The 20,170-nt window shown below is 38.3% G+C and overlaps 2 protein-coding genes across 3 annotated transcripts in view; one reads left to right on the top strand and one right to left on the bottom strand.

Moving 5' to 3' along the window:
- Positions 1-354: 354 nt before the first annotated feature.
- GPR65 (G protein-coupled receptor 65) lies at positions 355-10,930 on the bottom strand. The gene is made up of 3 exons (XM_042814860.1): positions 10,824-10,930; positions 9,131-9,306; positions 355-5,918 (listed from the first exon to the last, which is right to left on the bottom strand). The coding sequence occupies exon 3, from the start codon at positions 5,796-5,798 to the stop codon at positions 4,770-4,772; it is 1,029 nt and encodes a 342-aa protein (XP_042670794.1). The 5' UTR covers positions 5,799-5,918; positions 9,131-9,306; positions 10,824-10,930; the 3' UTR covers positions 355-4,769.
- A 2,811-nt stretch (positions 10,931-13,741) lies between these two features.
- Positions 13,742-20,170, top strand: part of GALC (galactosylceramidase) — a 36,966-nt gene continuing 30,537 nt past the window's right edge. For both annotated transcript variants that reach the window (XM_042814453.1, XM_042814454.1), the window contains exons 1-4: positions 13,742-13,921; positions 14,405-14,473; positions 16,705-16,768; positions 17,634-17,747. In XM_042814453.1, coding sequence (XP_042670387.1) covers positions 13,751-13,921; positions 14,405-14,473; positions 16,705-16,768; positions 17,634-17,747 — 418 coding nt within the window. In that variant the 5' untranslated portion in view covers positions 13,742-13,750. The remainder of the gene's footprint in view (positions 13,922-14,404; positions 14,474-16,704; positions 16,769-17,633; positions 17,748-20,170) is intronic.

Below are 20,170 nucleotides of genomic sequence, written 5' to 3'. Positions count from 1 at the left end.
AGCTGTATTTTCTGTCAACAAAATAATTAAAAAAAAAAAAAAGCAAAAAAGTGGGGTGACCTATTTTTCCTTTAGGCTAGCATTATATCAGTAAAACAGACATTGTAGTGCAGCTGTAGAAAAACATAGAAACATTTAGAAGATGCACAAGAACTCTTTATTGGTATCACTATTCCCCACCCTCTATCAGTACTAGGCCATGGCTTTTCAGATGTGGTACAGGGCAGCGGGTGAAACTGGGCAGGATTAGGGTGCCATTTCACAGGGCTCTGGAACTACAGGTGACTGATGTCTCATGGAAGGAAAACCCTGGACATCTTCAGTGGGTGCAGCAGTCACTCCAGTCTCCTGATATATACAGAACCACACTTCAGTTCCCTTTCTTAAGTGCTGGTACCAAGCTCTGTAACACTTACACTCCTTTATCCTCTCTATTCTGAGTGGAAACTGGGAGCAAATGAAGGAGATGGTGCTTTGCTATGTTAGAAACTGGAGAACTAGACCAGTGACAACACTGGTGTTGGTAAGCAATGTGAATAGTGGCATGTAGCTAAACTATGGCACTGTACTCCTTTCCTTACTGGTATAAAAGAGTAACAGTCTCAGAAACTTGTCATTGGAGTAGTTAGAATCATTTTTAAATGTCATTCTCTGTGAGTGGAAACAGGAACTGGAATATAGCTGAAATTCAAGCTTCTTTTTCTCAGTTGCTCTGAAGTCAAATGTGTTAGAGACTCAGAAAAAAGTTAAGTGAGAGTGTCTGTTAGTCCCTGTTAGTCCACAGCTGTGTGAGTCAGGTCTGATGTTAAGATGTGTTGTTGGATCAGAAAAAAAAACAATGATCTGCACTGTGAATGTCATGAGACAGCTTGTGGCTAGGATTCTAGGAAACACAGCTCAAATGAAGACTGAAATTGCACCAGCAAAGTCACTACAATTCCCTGAAAAACTCCTAACTTAAGAAGTTGCATTATATCTTTGGACTACTGGAAGGTAGATTCTGCTTGAAGTATATTATTGATATATAAATTCATCTCTGCTGTTATTGTGCTGAAAACAGTATTGTTTAGCACTGACATTTCATACACTAGTTATTAAATAAGTTACCATCATAATCCTTTAATTATCCATATTCTTATTGAATATCTTGAGAAGAGAGACAGTTACTAGTGTCTCCTCAAAGTCATACATTAGTGATTTTAGGACTTGTCTGTCAGGAAAAGAATGGAATTTGAATTCATTTATTTCTTCTTGCCATTAAATAGATCTTTGGAATTTATAAACTCTTTGGTGTAAGAAATGTTCTTGCTTTTGAAGGAGTTTCTGTGAACTTGTGTCTGATCGTTTTACTGCAGAGCTACTAGGAGTTTTATACAAAATATTCAGTAATAGTACGTGGATTGAAGCCTTCATGAAGACATTTATTTTTCACTGTTGTATTCTGCTATTGTGTGATTCTGAAAAAATATAGATGTTTATTTTCATACAGTAAATTTGATCCAGCTGGGACAAACAAATTTGGAGTGAGAATGAAAAAGAGTGCAAATCTTTAGCTGTGTAAAAGTATTGAAGTAAATACAGAAGTGATTGAAGTACAGGGCATTGCAGTCTCCACATCTCAGCTTCCTCATTTTAACAAACAGTAAACAGATAAAGCTAGCATTTCATAACAGCCGAAGACATTAGGTACCTATGTTTTATTTTCCTGAAGTGGACCCCTAATTTATCTGAGTTTCTTCATGAAGCCCAGCCTACGGGCCGGCTGTTGTCATTGATTTCCTTTATCTCAAAATGATCTTCAGTAAGGTATGGAGGGACTATAAGAACTGATGTGATTAAAAAAACATTCATAAGTGGTATTGAAAGTTGATCCAAGCTAAGGTTTTGATAAACAATGGTGGAGAACTTTAAGGTATAAAATTACAGGGCCAAATTTTGTGGAAGTGAAGCTCTTTGAGCAGGATCAGGACCTTGAATATACACACACTGCGGTCTCTTCCCCTGCCTTCTTGGATTTGGCTGCCTGTGAGGAGGCCAGTGCTGGCATGGCGCTGCCATGCAACCTGGACCAGGCTGCTGGTAGAAGTTATGTGAGAAGAAGTTGGAGGATTCTTGATGGCAATTCCCCCTCCTTGGAACAGGAGTTACTTGTCAGCTCAAGCACTTACCATGCTGAGCTACATCTCAGAAACACAGTGTCTGGCCTTGTACCTCACTGAACCTGACTTCAGCTTGCTGCCTTGGCTTTTCATCTCAACCTCAGAATGCCTTGTCACTATGGATTTGTCTAGGGCTGCTGGTTGGTGCTGGTTACCATCACCAGATCTGATCTGCACACCTTGCTTGGGTGCTGTGGAACTGCACAGCTCCACATTCAGCTTTCTGGTTCCTGGTTCCCTGTCCCTTGCAGAGCAGCCAGCTCTGACACATTAAACTTGAATAAACTTTGTTGTTTAGCTTTAGTTGTCATTATCCCTTATTTAGGATAACTGTAAACCCCAACATTTCCAACTTTTTTTGCATGTAGAAGGTGTAGGAATAAATTACTGAGATTTTTTTTTTTTTTTCCCCATGAAGCTACAGGGAGTCTTAGTTCTGCTTTTATTCCAGAGCTGCAGTGAAAATTCATCCTATCACATAACACATTATGTTCTTAGGTTAGTATAGGGACACATCTGTGATGAAGCAATTTGCACTGTTTGCATTCGTTTTCTTTCATAATATATAAAATGGAGTTAGAGAAAAAAGCACATCAAAACAAAATCCAGTATAAAGATTGAAGGAAACAAAGAAGGGAAAGGAATATAACTATTTAAAGAGGAAGGTAGCAGCCAGAGTAATGACACAAATGTTTATAGAAGTTCATAGCATCACGTGATAATTCTGTTTGGAAGGGACCTAAGGGAGTCTCTAGTTCAATTTCCTGTTCCGAACAAGGTCTGCTATGAGGCCAGATGAGGTTGCTCAGGGCTTTGTCCAGTTTGATCTAGAAAATCTGCAAGGATGGAGCATGCAGGACTTCTTGCTGCCACATGCCCCAATGCTTGACAGTCCTCATAGTTCAAAAAAATTTACTTTTATCAACTTTGATCCTTCTTGCTTTGAGTTATGTACAATTTCTTGTCCTGCTACGTACTGCTGTGAAAAGTGGCTCCATCTTCTCAACACTCTTTGCAGGTATAGCAAGACTGCCATTAGGACCCCCAAAGTCTTCTCTTCTCCAGGCTAAACGTGCCCAGTGTCCTCAGCCTCTCAAGTTCCCATCTCAGAGTGTGAAATGAGTAAAAAATATAAATACATGTAATCAGGAACAGTGGAATGAAAGTGGGTTTTTGTAATGGAGATATTTTCTGTGCAGAGGGATCTTGTTTAAGAATTTCCATGCTGACTGTGAGTACAGTATGCTGGTCGTTCAAGTATAATGCCAGTCCTGGATGTGTGCTGAAAAATGCAGGTCAAAATTCTTTCCATTACAGACTTGCTAGAGGGACATTTTTGGTGGAAATATATATATTTTTTTTAATCCTTTATGAAACTGGGAAATAACCACAACTGAACATTCTTCCTGGAATCTGGCCAAAAGTGAAAAGTTTGTGAAAGGAGACAAATTTTGACCATCTTTTCATGGGAACGTGCAGCCATTGCTGTCTGTGAACCACGCGAACAAATCCCTGCGTTAACAACTCTAATTTTGATCTGTGCTGAACTTCAACCTTTTCAATATTTGTGTTGTTTTATTGCCTTATTCTTTATTGGCTTGTTAGTATTGTTTGTTAGCTTAGTGATTTATTATTTTTATTTAATTTTTTGACTGAGAGTAAGTAAATGAATATAAATCTTTTTGCTCCTTTGACTCTACAAACAAAATTGCACTCCAGATTTCAGTCACAGTAAGCTAGACCAAAGAGAGGCTTTTTCTTTCATGGAGACGTGAAACCTCACCTTCCAATTCTTTCCTTTCTTCCCTGAACATGTGAGGTAAAATTTCACCTTAGTTATCCATCTGTGGCTTGAATTTGGTTCCTTATATGTATTCTAAGTAATGAATCTTCAGTTGTCTGAAATTCAGTATTTGTAATGAAACTGCATGCCATGTGTTAACATACATTAGGACATACATTTCCCAAAAGCTAAAAACGCATAAGAGCAGGTAAGTAACTGTCTACATAAGGTAAACAATTTTAAGAGGTGGTTAACTGGGGAGGTTATGCTGAAGGAGAATTTGAGTCATTACTGAATCATCATAACACTATCAGTTTTTCTGCTCTTTATCAATCATTTGAATATTCTGTGTGTGCATTTTTCATTCATTTCTATCACAGTACTGATTTAAGAAAAAAATCATACAGAAGAATCTTTCTCAGATGAACTTTAAGATTTCTGTTAAAACTGAAAAACTAGATTGAAAGGACTTCAGCCTTCTTGCAGCTAAGTACAAGTGTACTGAGTATATGGGCTAGCTAGCAAGCTGAGACAGGAGGACGTTCTTCAGGGGACCCTCTGTAATTCTGTCAGCATATCATGTTCATTTTCCTTGGCTGTTTGTTAACACTGATTTACATAACACACCTGATTTTAAGAAATGTTATGAGAAATGCTCCCTGACTTAACTGACCTGCAATATATTCTTATTAGTTCCAGCTACTGGTTTCACCTAGATTAGAGTACTTTGGAGTTGTTTACTTAGATACAAGCAAGGGAAGATTTATTTTTACTTTTTTTCCCTTTACGTTATCCACTTTTTCTTTGACTGTGCTCTCACAGATGTCTTACAGAGTTTCAGTTTCACAGGAAGATCTGTAGGTGACCAGTGCGTTGCTCTTTGTAGCAGAACTACACAGAGCATGTTCTTCTGGTTGGTTTCCTTCAGGCTTTTGTAGGTGTAAGCAACACCTGAGCAAATTCAGAATGTCTGTTCGTGCAGTTTCACTCACAAAGCAATAAAGAATGGGATCAGCAATGCAATTCAAACTTGTAAAGGCTTGTGTGATTCTGTAGATTTTATAAATTGACTGTAAAAGCTGTAGGTTAGAGGTCTGAGGTTCTTTGATGCTCCGAATAAGCAATACAACATGATAAGGAGTGAAACAAATAATGAAAGTAACTGTGATATTCAGTATAAGTTTCTTGATTTTTTTCTTCTCTTCATTTACTGTGGCTTGATTACATCTCACTGCTTGGTAGATTTTATGGTAGCAAAACAAAATGATTATCAAAGGGAGCAGGTACCCTGAGCATATCCGGAATAAGTTCAGCTGTGCCTGCCACCATTCCAGGGGGTATTTATCATAACATAATATATGATTAGTAGAATTGCAAGGATCATTAAATACTTCTTTATTCATCAGTATAACTGAATTAAAGGTACCTTCCAGAAGCCAAACAATAATGCTGACAATCAGTGAAATTCTTCTTGTACGTAAGTGCTGGAACTTCAGGGGGTGAACTAATGCCAGGTACCTATCGAGAGAGATGCAAGCAAGAAATGCAGTGCTGGTGTAAAAATTCATGTATGTAAGGAAGGCAGAAAACTGGCAAAGCCTGGCAGAGAGTGTCCAGTTGTCTCCATTCCAGGCATAATCAATCCACAAAGGCAGAATCACAGAGTACAAAAGGTCAGCCAGGGACAGACTAAATAGGTAGACTGCCAACTCATTCTTTTTCCTCACCTGAATGCAAGACACGTAGAGGGATATGCAGTTGATGGGAATACTGATCACCATCACAGTGCTGTACACAAATGGAAACAAATACTTATCCAGGGTGTGATCATCATGGCACTTAACAGTGTTGTTCATTGTCCACCATATGTAGTTTTGGGCTAATTCCAGCCCAGATACAATAAAAAAACAAGCCTGTAGTCTGATTGGTGCTCATCTGTTAGTTTTTCAGGATGTGGTTGGTATGATTCCATCTTTCTGTTGGAGGGAAAAAAAAAATAATCAGCTACTACAATGTTTTTGGGCTTCTTTATGGAATTTTTTTGTTTTTTTCTTTTTGTAGGAGATCAAAAGATTTAAAAATCTCTAGCTGGACACATGCAGGGGAAGAATCCCAATGTCTAAGAAGGTCAAAGTTAGTCAGACACAATTTTATACAGCGAAAGTAGATTGAGTGTCTGAAACACACCCAGAAAGATAGAGTCCTGCAGTCACAGCTCTCTCCTGTGAGAAAGTTTTGGAGAGTACACCACAGGAGAGAAAAAAAAAAAAAAAAAAAAAAAAGAATAAGGTTCTGGCAGATTTTGTATCCCTGATGCCCTACTCCTCTTTAAAATAATGGTGAGGCAAGGATAGCATGATGGGGATTCAGATACCTACAGCTGTTGGGATCTGCTCGGAAGAGAACAAGTGGCCAAGCTGTACCCATATTATGAATCATTCTTGATGCATCCTTACGCTTCCTTCTCTCTTCACTCGTATGCAATCCCCCAGTAACTTGTCATGCTATTCCAGCAAAGGTTACTGCATGTCCAGGAATATTTATGTGAAATATGTCAAGCTATTGGATTCTTGAATGCATGGGAAAATCTGTTATGCCCAAGACTCCAATGAGACACTGTCTGAGTACAGTTTCTCATTTACACTTCTTTCCTCTAAGAAACTGTGCTTGCCTTGCATGAGTTTGTAAAACCAGCAGTTAAGTTCATCCTAGGCACTAACAGAACCATGGGTGTCAATAGTTTTGGCATGAAAATACCAGTTAAATGGTAGCCTCAATAAGAGCACTGCAACTGCTCGTGTTCGTGTTCAACTAACGTGTTCAAAGGAGGGCAACAAAGCTGGTGAGGGGTCTGGAACACAGGCCATATGAGGAGAGGCTGAAGGAGCTGGGAATGTTCAGTCTGGAGAAGAGGAGGTTCAGGGGAGACCTCATTGCTCTCTATAACTTCCTGAAGGGAGGCTGTAGTGAGCTGGGGGTCGGCCTCTTCTCTTGTGTCATTAGTGATAGGACTAGGGGGAATGGCTTCAAGCTACGGCAGGGGAGATTCAGGCTGGACATGAGGAAGTATTACTTTTCAGAAAGGGTGGTCAGGCACTGGAACGGACTGCCCAGGGAGGTGGTGGAGTCACCGACCCTGGGGGTGTTCAAGGAAAGACTGGATGTTGTGTTGAGGGACATGGTTTAGTGGGAGCTATTGGGAATAGGTGAACGGTTGGACTGGGTGATCTTTTAGGTCTTTTCCAACCTTGGTGATTCTATGATTCTAACTGAAAAAGTTGGGTGCATAGGTTTTGGAAGCACTTATATGAGTTGACCTTTCAGTAAGAAAGGGGGTACAACCATACATATGAGACAGTTGGCAATCACTAATTATATCATGCCTCTGTCATTTGGAAACACCAGGTGTGGTCTAGCTCTGCTGATAAATATAACAACTGCTTCAGAAATCACCTCTAGCAACTCATCTCTGTTGTGAGCCTAGAATATCAGCGGAGGAGATGAAGAGGCTGTAGAATGAGTAAGTTGTAAGATGGAACTGCTTGCCAGTTCAAACTGAAGACAGTTTGTGGTATAGGAATTTTCCTAAATGATGGGTAAACTCATGCTGCCCTTATGAGTCCACATGGATGCATGTGGAGGTTTGTGGGTTTGTCAGAGAAATCCATGTAGGCTCAGTGAATGTTGAGAGGTTATTACGTGGATGTCTTTTTTCTATTGAGAAATTCTCACTGATATATACGTATATATATACGTATTTTTAATGGAGCAATGAGAGAACTGGCCAGAAAGAACAAACTTCATTTTAACAGCCAGTGCTTTACTTGATCAAGTTGGCTCACTTTTCACAGTTAGTCGTAAAATCACTCACGTGCTTGAAACGCAATGAAAATTCTTGAGGACTTGTCAATCTGTTGAAGTGAGAAACTTTACTTACAAGATGACTATTTAAGAAAATTCAGTGTGTGTATGCAAGACACACATAATATATCTGCTACTCGGTGTGGTTTGTTTTATTAAAACCGCATGGTAAATAGGGCATCTTAAGCTTACCAGCAGAGATAAGCATCACAAATTAAAATTCAAGCCTAGAAATGGGATCTCAGGGTTTTTCTGGCCCACTTTTCACAAAAGCAAAGCAAATGATTTCAGACTGATTAGATAAATAACAGATTAAATACCTCTCTTCTTCTAAGCGCTTTTTATTGTCTTTTTTTTCTTTTTTTTTTTTTAATCTGTGACAAACCCTGCAGGGAAACATACCCCTTGAGAAGCATGTATGTAATTCAGCAGTAAGTGCATGAGGCAGTGTTTACATTTGTCATGTGATTGAGAAATAGGAATTCCTTTTCCTTCCCCCAAAATGTCTTTCTCCATTGTTAATTGACTTGTATTACAGACTCAACATCCTTACAAGCTCCTGACTTGTCTCCACAGGTGGCTTTATCAGCTCGTTCCTACTGATTTACAGATCAATAAACCCAGTTTCAACTATTTACTCATTGTTTTTAACAGTTTTCATCTACTCATCTCACTGATCATAAGGTAAACATACTTGTCAGTATGTTGCACCTGTCTGAACAAACTGTGTGTTCTTCAAGGCAAGATCGTGTTTTGCTCTCCTGCCACCTGCCTTAAGGAATGAACAATGTAAGCAATAACTGGATAATGGCTGGGACACTGAAGATAATATTAAACAGGAGAAAAAAAAAAAGCAAAAAAAAAAGCAAGCTGAGATCACATGAAATTTCCCACCTTGTCAGTTTTTCTGTCCTTCATGTTCACAGTTCACAGCACCTCATGGCTTTCTTTTCAAACAGTATCTTCAACAGTTTCTATGGACCCAGGAGGCCATCTGAACTTCCCAGGTAATTCATGTCTCAACTTTAATGACACACTATCAATGCTACTCATATGAGGACATGCTAAAAAGTGTGTCATTATGGTATGTATTGATGACCTATAATGAAATGTGTCACAGAGCCAGCAAGTGAAGAATATTACAACATACACTGTAGTTTCTTGAGCAAAAACATAAAAGCAGAAAGATCTGTTTCGCAACTGATTGCAACACATTTCTTTATAGCTATCTGAGATCTTATGTTAGGGGAGCCTTTTTATATCATACTTCCTTGCTTAGCACTTCTCTGATAATTATGACTGTGTAATGTAAAATGATTTGCCTTACCTGAAAATACAGTCTGAAGCTTGAAAACTTTTCTCATCTTCTGAGTACATCTGCTAGTTTTGTCCTTAGTATATTTCTCAATAGTCAAAGCTCTCTTTTAGACCAATGATTGAATGACCATCATTGTCCCAAAATCTTTGCCATTTTGCTACAGAAAATCTGCTATTAAGAGAACTCTGGAGAAAAAAAAGTAACTTGCAGTCAGATGTAAAATTTAGAGAAATGATCTACTATATGTTATATTTCAAGTAATGTATGGAAACAAGCTTATAAATTAACTTCAGGAATATTACATAATGTATTGGTATTGATTTATTTCCACATAATCTAATTTAGATTCAAAGATTTCACAATCTCACAATCTGACAGTTTATAACATTTTGAATGTAACAAATATACACTTATCCTTTCAGAAACACAAATACAAATGGATGTTCCATACTTTTATCTGTAAAAGCTCTATGGGAAAGCTGGAAGAGTATTTTTAAAAAAAAATTCCAATAAATCTGCCATCGTGTGGAAAATTATGAAAGATGGAGCAGACTGTGAGAATTTTGTGTTAAAAATAGGAAAGTTTGGTCACTAAAACCACCAATTTAATTTTGGAAACATCCACAATTGACACATTTTCACTACATGTCCTTCATTAAAGTTCAGTTTTAAAAAAGGGGAAGTTGAGTAAGCAGTATATCACATTATACGATGATAGATTTTTGCATGTACTTGGCTTTTTAGATCAGACTCAAATAAAGAAAACACTTATCATATCGGCTAAATCAGTAGAGTAGTTGCTGTGCTAATGTCACTGTGTCATCAGCCATAAGATGGAAGGACAGATTATTTTTTTATTTCCTTTTTTCTCTAAACAAGTTCAACGAAGTAAATTTTGCTCACAGCTCGCTGAGATTCAGTAGAAACTCAATTGGGTATGAAAGAATTCAGCCTTTTTAACTTCGAGATACACTTCAGGCATTTTTTTTTTATAAAGCATAGAGATTTCATTGATGTAACCAAATAGAAATATGTACATATATATATATACTTTAGAACATGGACCACACAAATGAACATCATTTTGCTATAAGTTTCTGTGCATCAAGTTTTCTTCTGTGTGCATAGAAAGATGCTGTAGAAAGTATTTTCATGTTCATGATGACTGGTACTCTAGCATCTAGGAAGCTACTTTTAGAGCAGCTTGATTTTTTGCCAGGTATTAAGAATGGTGTATATTCTCATAAATAAGGCTGAGTACCTTGTTAATGACATAAAATACTAAAGAACAATAACAGAAGAGTGACTGGAATGCCTTGTGAGGCAATTTTACAGTGAGTACAGGAAAGCTCAGTATCCTCAAAACTCATGCCCGAATCCTTCCATCCTTTCCTCCCTCTTTCTCTGAGCAATAGGTATTTTGATCATGGCAGTACTATTACAACAATTAATCAAGCTGTCATGTCTTTTCTAACACATTCTTTTGAAGTTATTTGTCCTTGTACTTTTTTAACTTTTAAGTGAAATATTTCACTCGTGTTGGGGGATGGAATATTACTTCCCCCAGAGCAGTTTTTCCAGCATCTTTTTGTGTCTCTTCTTGTTGCATGATATCAGCATCACATTAAAGGAGAGCTGCAATAAAACCTGTACCACAACATAAATAGTCTATTCATTGACTTCCTGAAGTGTGTGCACTTACCTAGAGAATCAAATGTTCCCACAGAGCAGTTTTACTCCTCTACCATCAGTAGGGTAATCAGGGTCTGGTTCTGAGAAGAGAAACTGCTTCAACAGATAAAGTAAGAGGAAGCTGCTCTTGGGTGCGCTAATGAAGCAACAGCTCACAAGCCTTTTGATTTTTTTCTTTTCCTTTTTTTTCTTTTTTTAGACAATGTACTCATATGGAAATATGAAAAACGATGGTAGCCAGTTTGGTAAATCTTTTTTTTTTTTTTTTTTTTTTTGTAAATTTAGAAAAGTTTTAATGAAAATATTGCCAAACTGCATGAGTGGAGTGTATTACAAACCCCTTATTTAGGACACAATGCATTATGCAGAGAAATAATACACAGAAATAAAACACTGGTTTTTTTTTTGTTTTCGTTTTTGTTTTTTTTAATTTGTATGTGTTCAATATATAGAAGCTTTTTCTGACCAAAAGATTTTGCACTTGCTGTTCCCTAAAGATTTATTACAGAATCAAAGACAAATGTACATATGAGGAATTCATAAAAAATATCATAAAGATTTCAGAAGTTCCTTCAAAAAAATCTAATTATTTTCTGAACCTTTATTACTGTGTTGTTGTTTCTCTTCTGTTTGCTTACTGATGGAAGCAAGTTTGTGAACAGTGCTAGTTAACACAGGATAACAAAAATTTCATGCACTTCAATTTGCATATTTGTGTTTTTTTTAATACAAAATTAACTGTACATTGCTTTTATGGAAGTGATTCTTTTAATAGATAATTAGGTGAAAAAAATGTTATATAGGCACAGTTTGTTCATTCCCTCTGTGCTCAGAATAATTTATCGTGTACTCTGATTTTTTTTATTATTATTATTATTATTTGTAAATTCTGTTTATAATGATTTCTGTCGGCTTCTAAGAAACTGGGTAGAATTTTTAATTGCACATCTATTCAGTAACAAAAAAAACCAATCTATTTGATTATTCAGATGGTAAGGAGAAATGAATCAGACAAATTTAAAAGCTCTAAAATTTGTACTTTTCTGAAAACAGTACCAAGTATCTGCATATTAAATTACTGGATGCAGAGATTTGGCTAGCTCCTTTTTTTCCCAGACAGAGCATGATTTTTTTTTAGTTACATTTTTTTCTACTGATTATCAAACAATTCAATTCCATTTCATGCGATCCTGAACTGGTCTCATAGCGCCCTCCAGCTTGGTGAAATGGAGGCTCTTCAGCACCTTAGCTGGAAGAAGATGGGTTAGTTAAAATTCTAATTCAGAAATTCCGCCAAAGCTTTATTTTCACGGAGACAGAAGTCATTAGACAAAGACCTGTTTCATCACTTTTCACCTGTCTTTTCCTAACATGGCATCTACTAAGAATAATGTCTGGTGGGTAGTTGAGGGTTCCTATAGGTCACTGAAGAGAAAGCAATTTTTATTGTTATTACAAATAGAGAAATGTGGTTGATGTATTTCTGAAGGCCTTTATTGAACAGTTGATGGGGGACTGAAAAATCAAAGGCAGCAAGAGAATATATAATCATTCCATATGTTTCTGGAAGTAAAGTTATATGAAAAAAAAAAAAAAAAATCAAACTCTTTCTTTATTACTTCTTTATTTGCACACTCTATGTACGCAAAGCTGCAGCCTGCTGGAACAAAGGTGAATTAGAACCATCAGCAAATTCTGCCTCTGCCATGACTCACTGTAGCCTGAGGAAGTCACTCTGTGCTTCTACATGTAATAATGACACTATATAGCTCATTTGGGTGTGAGCAGGTTCATTAGTTAATACTTGATATTGCTGTAAAGTGCAAATGTTTCATGAGTGTTTGGTATTGTTATTAAAAAAGAAATAAACAGGAAACAATCAGGAAATGTCATCACTGAGGCATGAAATTCCTCAATGACACAGACAAGATGGGCAGTCCCTCAAATAACAGCATTCTTTGTGAATGGAAACATGAAAAACCAGGGCTTTTCTACAGCATTAACACACTGCCTGCGTGATGTCAGCCACTGCACTTCCCAGTGCCTCATTCCTCCTGAAACATGCGGAACACGAGCTCTGCAGAACACCAATGTCAACAGTCAGAAAGCTCCACTTTAAGGATTTTTATACTATATAATCAGACTGATCAACAGTGTCCCATGGCAAGCAGCTGGAGCTCATCGACCTTCAAGGCCCCTTACTACTCAAGGCGTTCTACGAAAGAACTGACGCCAGCCATCAGTCCTCAGAGTACAGCCTCTCCCTGGGTGCCCTGCGCCCCAGAGCTGCTCCCAGCCACTCCGCCGCTCCTCGTACAAAAGATCAAAGGTCTTTCTCTCACCATGCTGTACCGATCATGCCTACAGCACAAGGGGTTTGGTCACAGCTACTGGTGAGGGCCTAGAAATGGGAGATGTACGTCACTCCCCTTCCAGGAAAACTGTTGGAGGATGTGGATCCTGTAAGAAGAAGCAATTTTGCAGTTGATGAAAGTCACTTTGGCGTAAGTACTGTGAACAGTGCTCACGCTGCAGAGTGCTGTTTTCACAGAGAAGCTCCGTCCACCTGTGATGCAAACACCCTGCCTCACTACACGCCTCCTGAAGCACGCGGCAGCATTCCCACACCTATCATGGTTCCTCAATGGCTTCACTCACTGTTCAGCACCTTCCTCCAGCACGGCAGTACGCCTCCCCAGGGGCCGGGGCTTCTCATGCCCTCTCTCAAAATGGCAGTCACCAGCTTCATTCCGCTGCTGCGCAGTAAGGGCTGAGACGCCATTCCCTATAGTAAAATGGCGGCGAGGATCGCTCGTGCCCCGCCCTCCTCAGGTGATTGCCAGGTTGCGAGGTCACGCGGCGGACGGGGGCGGGGACAGATGCGGGTTGTGAAGGGGCAGGGTGGGGCCGCGAGCAGAGCGGGGCAAGACCGTCGGGATGGAGGTTGTCGGGCGTTCTTTCTGTCCTGCGGCTCTGCTCTGTGCTTGGCTCCTGCTCGGCTCCGGCTGGGGCTTGGGGCCCCCCGGGGTCGTTGCTGCCTACGTGCTGGATGATGCCGGCGGGCTGGGCAGGGAGTTCGACGGGATCGGGGCGATCAGCGGCGGTGGGGTGAGCGGGGAGGGTGTGCGCGGGGCTCTTCGGGACTGGGCTGACATCGTTTCCTCGGGGCTGCCGCAACTGGGGATGGGGTAACCCAGGGGATACCCGGGGGTATCGGCGGGCTGAGGGACTACCGGGGGGATGTGGGGGATGTGGGGCTGGGGAGGCTCTGAGGGCGGCGTGGGTGAGCCGAGGCAGGGAGAGTGCAGGAGAGCTGGTGCAGGTGCTGTGCTTGCGGCTCTGCGGGATCTCCCTGTATCCCTGCCCTCTGGGCTCCCTTTGCTGGTGTCACGGGTGAGCAGGGCTCCTCCAATCTGCAAAAGCAGAACTGTGCAAGTGGAGGGTTAGGAAGAACTTTGTGTTTAGCAAGTTCTTTATGTTGTATTTAATTTTGTAGGATTATTAGTTGTGTGGAATTGCCTAGACCAAAAAATGAAGATGCACTTGGATGTTTGACTGTTAAGGTGTTTGTAATTTTGTTTTCTGTTTTAGGCCACATCTAGACTCCTTGTGAACTACCAAGAACCGTATCGCTCCCAGATCTTAGATTATCTGTTCAAGGTAAGTGCTGTGTTACTGCTGCTCCAACATCTGATTTCATGCAGAGCTTCTTACTGTCACCTGTTGGGATGCCTGTAGTATATTCAGGCCTTCTTAAGGTTAGGCAAGCTCTATCTTGTAAATCTGTTCAAAACTGTTTTTTCAACTTGACACTGAGCGCTGAAGATGAATAGTTATTACCTATCAGTTATAGATGGTTTTGTAGCTAAAAGAGTGGAATGGTTGAGCCCAAAGAGAGTTTAAACCTATTAGGGCAACCCTGGTTTGCCCACCAATTCATTGTGTAGTAAGCTACTCATGCAAGTATATTCCATGAAGAGCTCACTTCTTTTTTTTTTTATGATTAGTAACTATGAATACAACACTTCCATGTATTAAACACTTTTTTTTTTTAGTCTTACTGATTTTATTTTTATTATTATATAAGCTTTTATGCGTTCTTGTGGGATAAATATTTTAACCTTTTTTTATTCCTTTCACATAAAGAATAAACTTTCTAGCTCTTCACAAGAGGGCATGCTCAGGGACATGATCTAGCGGAGGGTTGTTAGGATAGTTTGGTTAGGTTGTGGTTGGACTCAATGATCTTTAAGGTCTTCTCCAACCTGAGCGATTCTATGATTCTAAAAGTTTTGATCCCTCTATGAAATTCTGGGAAGCTCCTTTTTCTGAGAAATAAAACCAACAAATGTTGTCAAGTGTGCAGACTCTAAAACTGAAGGAAAGAGTTTCCTTCCTTCAGAGTATGACAGCTGCTAATGTATAGCTGATAGCTGCTGGCTATACTAAAAGGGTTTTTATCAGAACTTTACATTTTTAGTTGCTGTTCTTGACAGCGTGTGTTTTTTTTTTGTTGTTGTTGCTGGGGGGGTTTTGTTTTTTTTTTTTTTTTTTTTTTTGGCAGCTTATTTCTTCAAATTATTAGGATTTCTCTTATTCCTGTTTTCAATGTGTTTTCATCCTACATTTTGGGTTAATGAGGGCTTTGCTGTTCTATGATTGTAGGAAGTGGATTGGACAGTTCTGATTAGACTACAGATAGTTTATCAATTTTGTGAATCTGGCGGCGTCACTTCAGTAGAATATCTATTCCAGATTAGTAGAAAAAGTGTAGTTACTGCACAAGGAATATTAGTGTTACTGTTTTGTAAGCTGCTTTAAGTAGCAAGTATAACCTGTGGAGTTACTCAACTTAAGGCTATTGCACTGGACAGTAATAACTTGTTTTGCTTTTGGCACTGTAAATTACTCTGCTGAAGGAGAATGTCATGTCACTTTCAAGTACTGCAATCCAAATGGCTGGAGGAAAATAATTTACTGTGTAGCTTGAAATTGGGTAAAGGTTATAGCAAAGAATAATGTATAACTGGGAAGCAAATCCATGTTCTTTGGAAGACCTAAATTGTGTGTTGCGAGTACGAGTTTTCTGAAGGAGTCAGCAGAAATAAGACAAAAGGAAGTCCAGTTGTGAGAGCATGGTATTTAAAAATTTTTTAGTGTTATCTTTCACCAAAACAAAAACTGCTGTGACGTACACGGAAGGAGGCTTTGCCTCTATTTTCTTCTTGTATTTAATGTTGTTCAATTTGTGATAAAGATGGAAAAGGGTATGTGTAGAAGTTTAAAATAAAAGATGGCACAAGGAGAGATGTAAACTGAGGAATACTTGCTTCTTCTTTGAAAAAGTTAAATAATCTTGTAGGCTGAGCAAACTATTGTCCATGTAGGTGTGGGCTTCACTCATATTTTCTTTTAATAAGTTCATTATTAAATCTTAAAACTTACACTAGGATAATTTCATGGAAAAGGCCAGCTGCATTTGTGCTTATTAAAATAATGATTAGTTGTAAATTCTGGCTTGAGCAACTCTAAAACCACCAATTGCAAGAACATAGTAGGAGTTGGATGAATTGTGTATTTAAATTCTGTGTCTTGTCTGCCAGTCAAATGCAAGGGAAATGAGATAGTGGACCAAGAGGCTATTTGTTTCTCAGTATGGCAACTTTTCTTCTCTGGTAACCTGCTAATTACAGAAAAAGTTATTTCTGACACATATATGAGGTCTTTATATCAAAGAAATTTATGAAGGTAGTAGGTTTAATAGTTTGATTATTTTGAAAGAAAGCACTAAGCTTGGCTTACAGTAACATTAAAAATACTTTAATGTTCCTCATAAAGATTATCTTGTCATTAGTCTGATTTCTCTTTGTTGTTTTTGTTTTTTTTTCCAGCCAAATTTTGGTGCTTCTTTACACATTCTCAAAGTAGAGATTGGTGGTGATGGACAATCAACAGGTATAGATTATGCAGGGTTCAGCTTTTCGTTTGCAATGGTGCTGTAAGTAATGTGTCCTGCACCTGTTTCTCTTCAGTTGAGAGATGGAGATGCATGTTATGTAGTTCTACTGAAGTTACACAGAAATATCAGAAACGGTGTCTGCAGACTTGTAAAAGTAATTTATACTCGTGTCTTAGAGATGGTGTTCTCTTCCCCCTGCCTTTCAATATAGAAATCTATAATATGGTAAGTAGTTTGCATTTAGAGAAATGAGTTCTCTGCAGAGCATTTCTCAAATACTGTTTCTGTAATACAAACCCTGTGAAACTTGTGTGGAGCTTAAAAACATGAAAATGCAAAGATCAGAAACAGTTCTCATTTTTAGTTTATTGAGCTGCTACATTTCACTGGGGCTTGATCACTGTTTATCTTTTTTTTTTTTTCTTTCTCCTTATGATCCTATTGCTCTAAATTTCCTGGTGGTTGTTGAGACCAAGATAATCATAAATGCATATTTTAGCATTATCATATCTGGGAACAGGAAATGCCTGATAGCTGATCATGTTCTGTTGCCAAAAAAAAAAAAAAAAAAAAAAAAAAAAAAACCACAAACAAAAAAAAACCCAAAAACACAAAAATGTCCGTCCTCCAAAAAACCAAACATTTATGCTAACTTAACATGCTAACAATGAAGGGTGGCCAGTTTTACATGTTCCCTTCCACTACTCATTTTGCTTTGAAGTGTAGAGCAAAGAATGCGTGAACCGTACTGGAGCTATGTGCTTGACTGCGTATTGTGGCAGTGAGCAATGCAGAAAACTTTATAATGTGCAACAGCTTATGACACAGAAGATAATTGTGAAATGTTTATTTCCTCCCTAGATGGCACTGAACCCTCCCATATGCACTATGAAAATGATGAGAACTACTTCCGAGGTTATGAATGGTGGCTGATGAAAGAAGCTAAAAAGAGGAACCCCCAAATTAAACTGATCGGTAAATTATTCAAGTCTTATGATTTTTATATATATGTTTTCTAACTAACATATCTTACCCTTAGTTATTTTAATAGACTTTTTTGTTGTTGCTCTAGACAAGATATAGAATCTCTAGTATTTGATATGCTTGCATTGATGCTTCTCATAAACAGATTATTTTTGCTTTTCTATAGAAGTGTAACATTCTGGGTGGTGACCAATGCTTTGCTTGCATCAGGTGATATTAGTGCTTAGATTTAATTGCAGTGATGAATATAAATGATTTATCATGAGGGCTGAATTTCTGAATAACCAGTAGAATAAAAAATTTAATTTATTCCCCCGAATTTAAAGCAAGCATGAATCTGTAAGTCTTTCATGCCCTAAGTTCAGTCATATATCCTTATCATTAGTGCATCACCTCCTTCCCTGTGAGAATGTTTCCTGTCTTCTGCTCTGCTGTGTGTGTGTGTATATGTGTGTATGTATATTTGAGTTGTAAGATAACTTTTCCTGTTTTGATTGTGGGCTGTGTATCACAGAATGACTTGGGTTGGAAGGGACCTCAGGGTCTTATCCCCCTGTGACAGGTGGGGTTGCTAACCACTAGATCAAGTATTAGATCAGGTTGCTCAAGGCTCCATCCAACCTGGCCTTGAACACCTCCAGGGACAAGACATCCATAACCTGTATGGGCAACCTGCTCTAGCACCTCACCACTCTCTCAGTGTATGTAACAATACAAATACAGAATCCTGGATTTTGATGACTTACTTCACTGGATGTATTTTACATGAAAGAGAGGATGACTTTTCTTTCCACTCTGTCTCCAAAAAGTGTTTCAAAAGTGAATCTGGTTATAAATAATTTGATTTTATAATGAGATGCCAGGTGGCATGTATGTACTTCCTGAAACTATATATAATTTCTTACTAATTGTGATAGAGCTCAATTCTGAGGCAAAAGCACAAATATCAGCACTGTTTTGAGCAAATGTTTTAGTGAAACGTTAACACTGAACTAGTCCTGAGCTAAATGCTGGGCTCTTCCATGTGTCAGGCCTTCAATACTCCCTGACAAATTTAAAGATTAACTGTTAGACCTGACATCTTACAATATTTGCCTTCTTCTCTTACCTTTCTGAGTGAATGAAATTGATCTTGGTGTCGAATACAAGTGCCCTATGCTATTGGTAGTGCTTTCATGAAGTGTACTGTTTCCATTTTGTATGTGGTAGTGGCAGTGGTTGCAGAGCTATTATAGTAATAATCAGGTACCTCTGTAATAGCAAGCCAGACTTCTGCGGTCTCCAGGGCAGAGAAACCTCATAATTAAAAATAAATGCACTGCATCACTTGATTGTGTAGTTAAGTCTCAATCTATTTTTTTTCTGAGTAGCAAATTTCCATGTACAGCACAGCATTGACAAGGCAAAAAGTGTGGTTTGCAACTTATTCTTTTTTTAGAAGTTTGATTATCCTCAGTGCTCTTACATTCAAGTGCCAAGCAGATTTTTATTTCCTGATGTTTATTAGGAATAGGTGATGCATGAGAAATTCCTTCCAAAGGAAAACTTGTAACAAATGCGCAAGTGTGAAAGTTGTAAAAATACTTAAGAGTAACTGTTGCAATATTTTGACAGCTTCATTTCCAGGAGCTTGAAAGGTTGTCACTGATGTTTATTCTTTCACTCTGACAATTTTGGTTACATAATTTATCCCCCATATTCATTTTCTGCTTTGTGAGTATAGTCCACTCTCTGTATTATCAGACTTCCTTTCTCTGTAGTCTAATGTACTATTCCAGTTTCAACAGCAGAAGTCCTTTGATTTTTGTGATGTTATTGCTTAAAATTTCAGTCAGCAGTATTTAAAAGAGCTTTTCAAATGGAAATACAAATGTATATTTTCTTTATCCTAAAAGACTGGTGAAACAAAGGTTACTCTAAGTACCTGTGAAATTTCAAAAGATGGCAATTTTGCTATTTTACTCTACCTGCCTATGAGTCTCCTTACCTCTCATCCAGGAAGCAGGTTTTTCCTACCCATCCACAAGATGTGACTTGCTGCAGGTTTTATTGGTCAGATTCTTTTAGACAAGCGCTATGCAAACAGCAAGCTTACCATCTGTGACTAATTGTGATTGTTAATACCTTCTTCCCTCAAATCAAGCCCACAACAAAGGGAGGAGAGTATGCCTTTTAATTAATGAGATCTGGTGTCTTATACTGAATTAGCTGAAAATGTGAGAGAATCTATTTAGGTGAATAACTTGTTCTTATTTACCACAAGAGCCAATAAACTCAGAAATGCTTTTTCATAGTCCTAATCTTTCTTCCTTTGCAATGAGTAAATCATTGTTTGCTCTGAAAGGCATACTCAGGAGATTTTTGCATTTCAATATTGATCTTTTGTCTATAATGCTGTAAAATGTTTTTGCAAA

This window comes from Centrocercus urophasianus, unplaced genomic scaffold, assembly GCF_019232065.1.
Source record: "Centrocercus urophasianus isolate 14NV4802_14NV808 unplaced genomic scaffold, USGS_Curo_1.0 seq_14, whole genome shotgun sequence".
Taxonomy (NCBI): Eukaryota; Metazoa; Chordata; class Aves; order Galliformes; family Phasianidae; genus Centrocercus; species Centrocercus urophasianus.
This window is presented reverse-complemented; position numbering and strand designations above follow the sequence as displayed.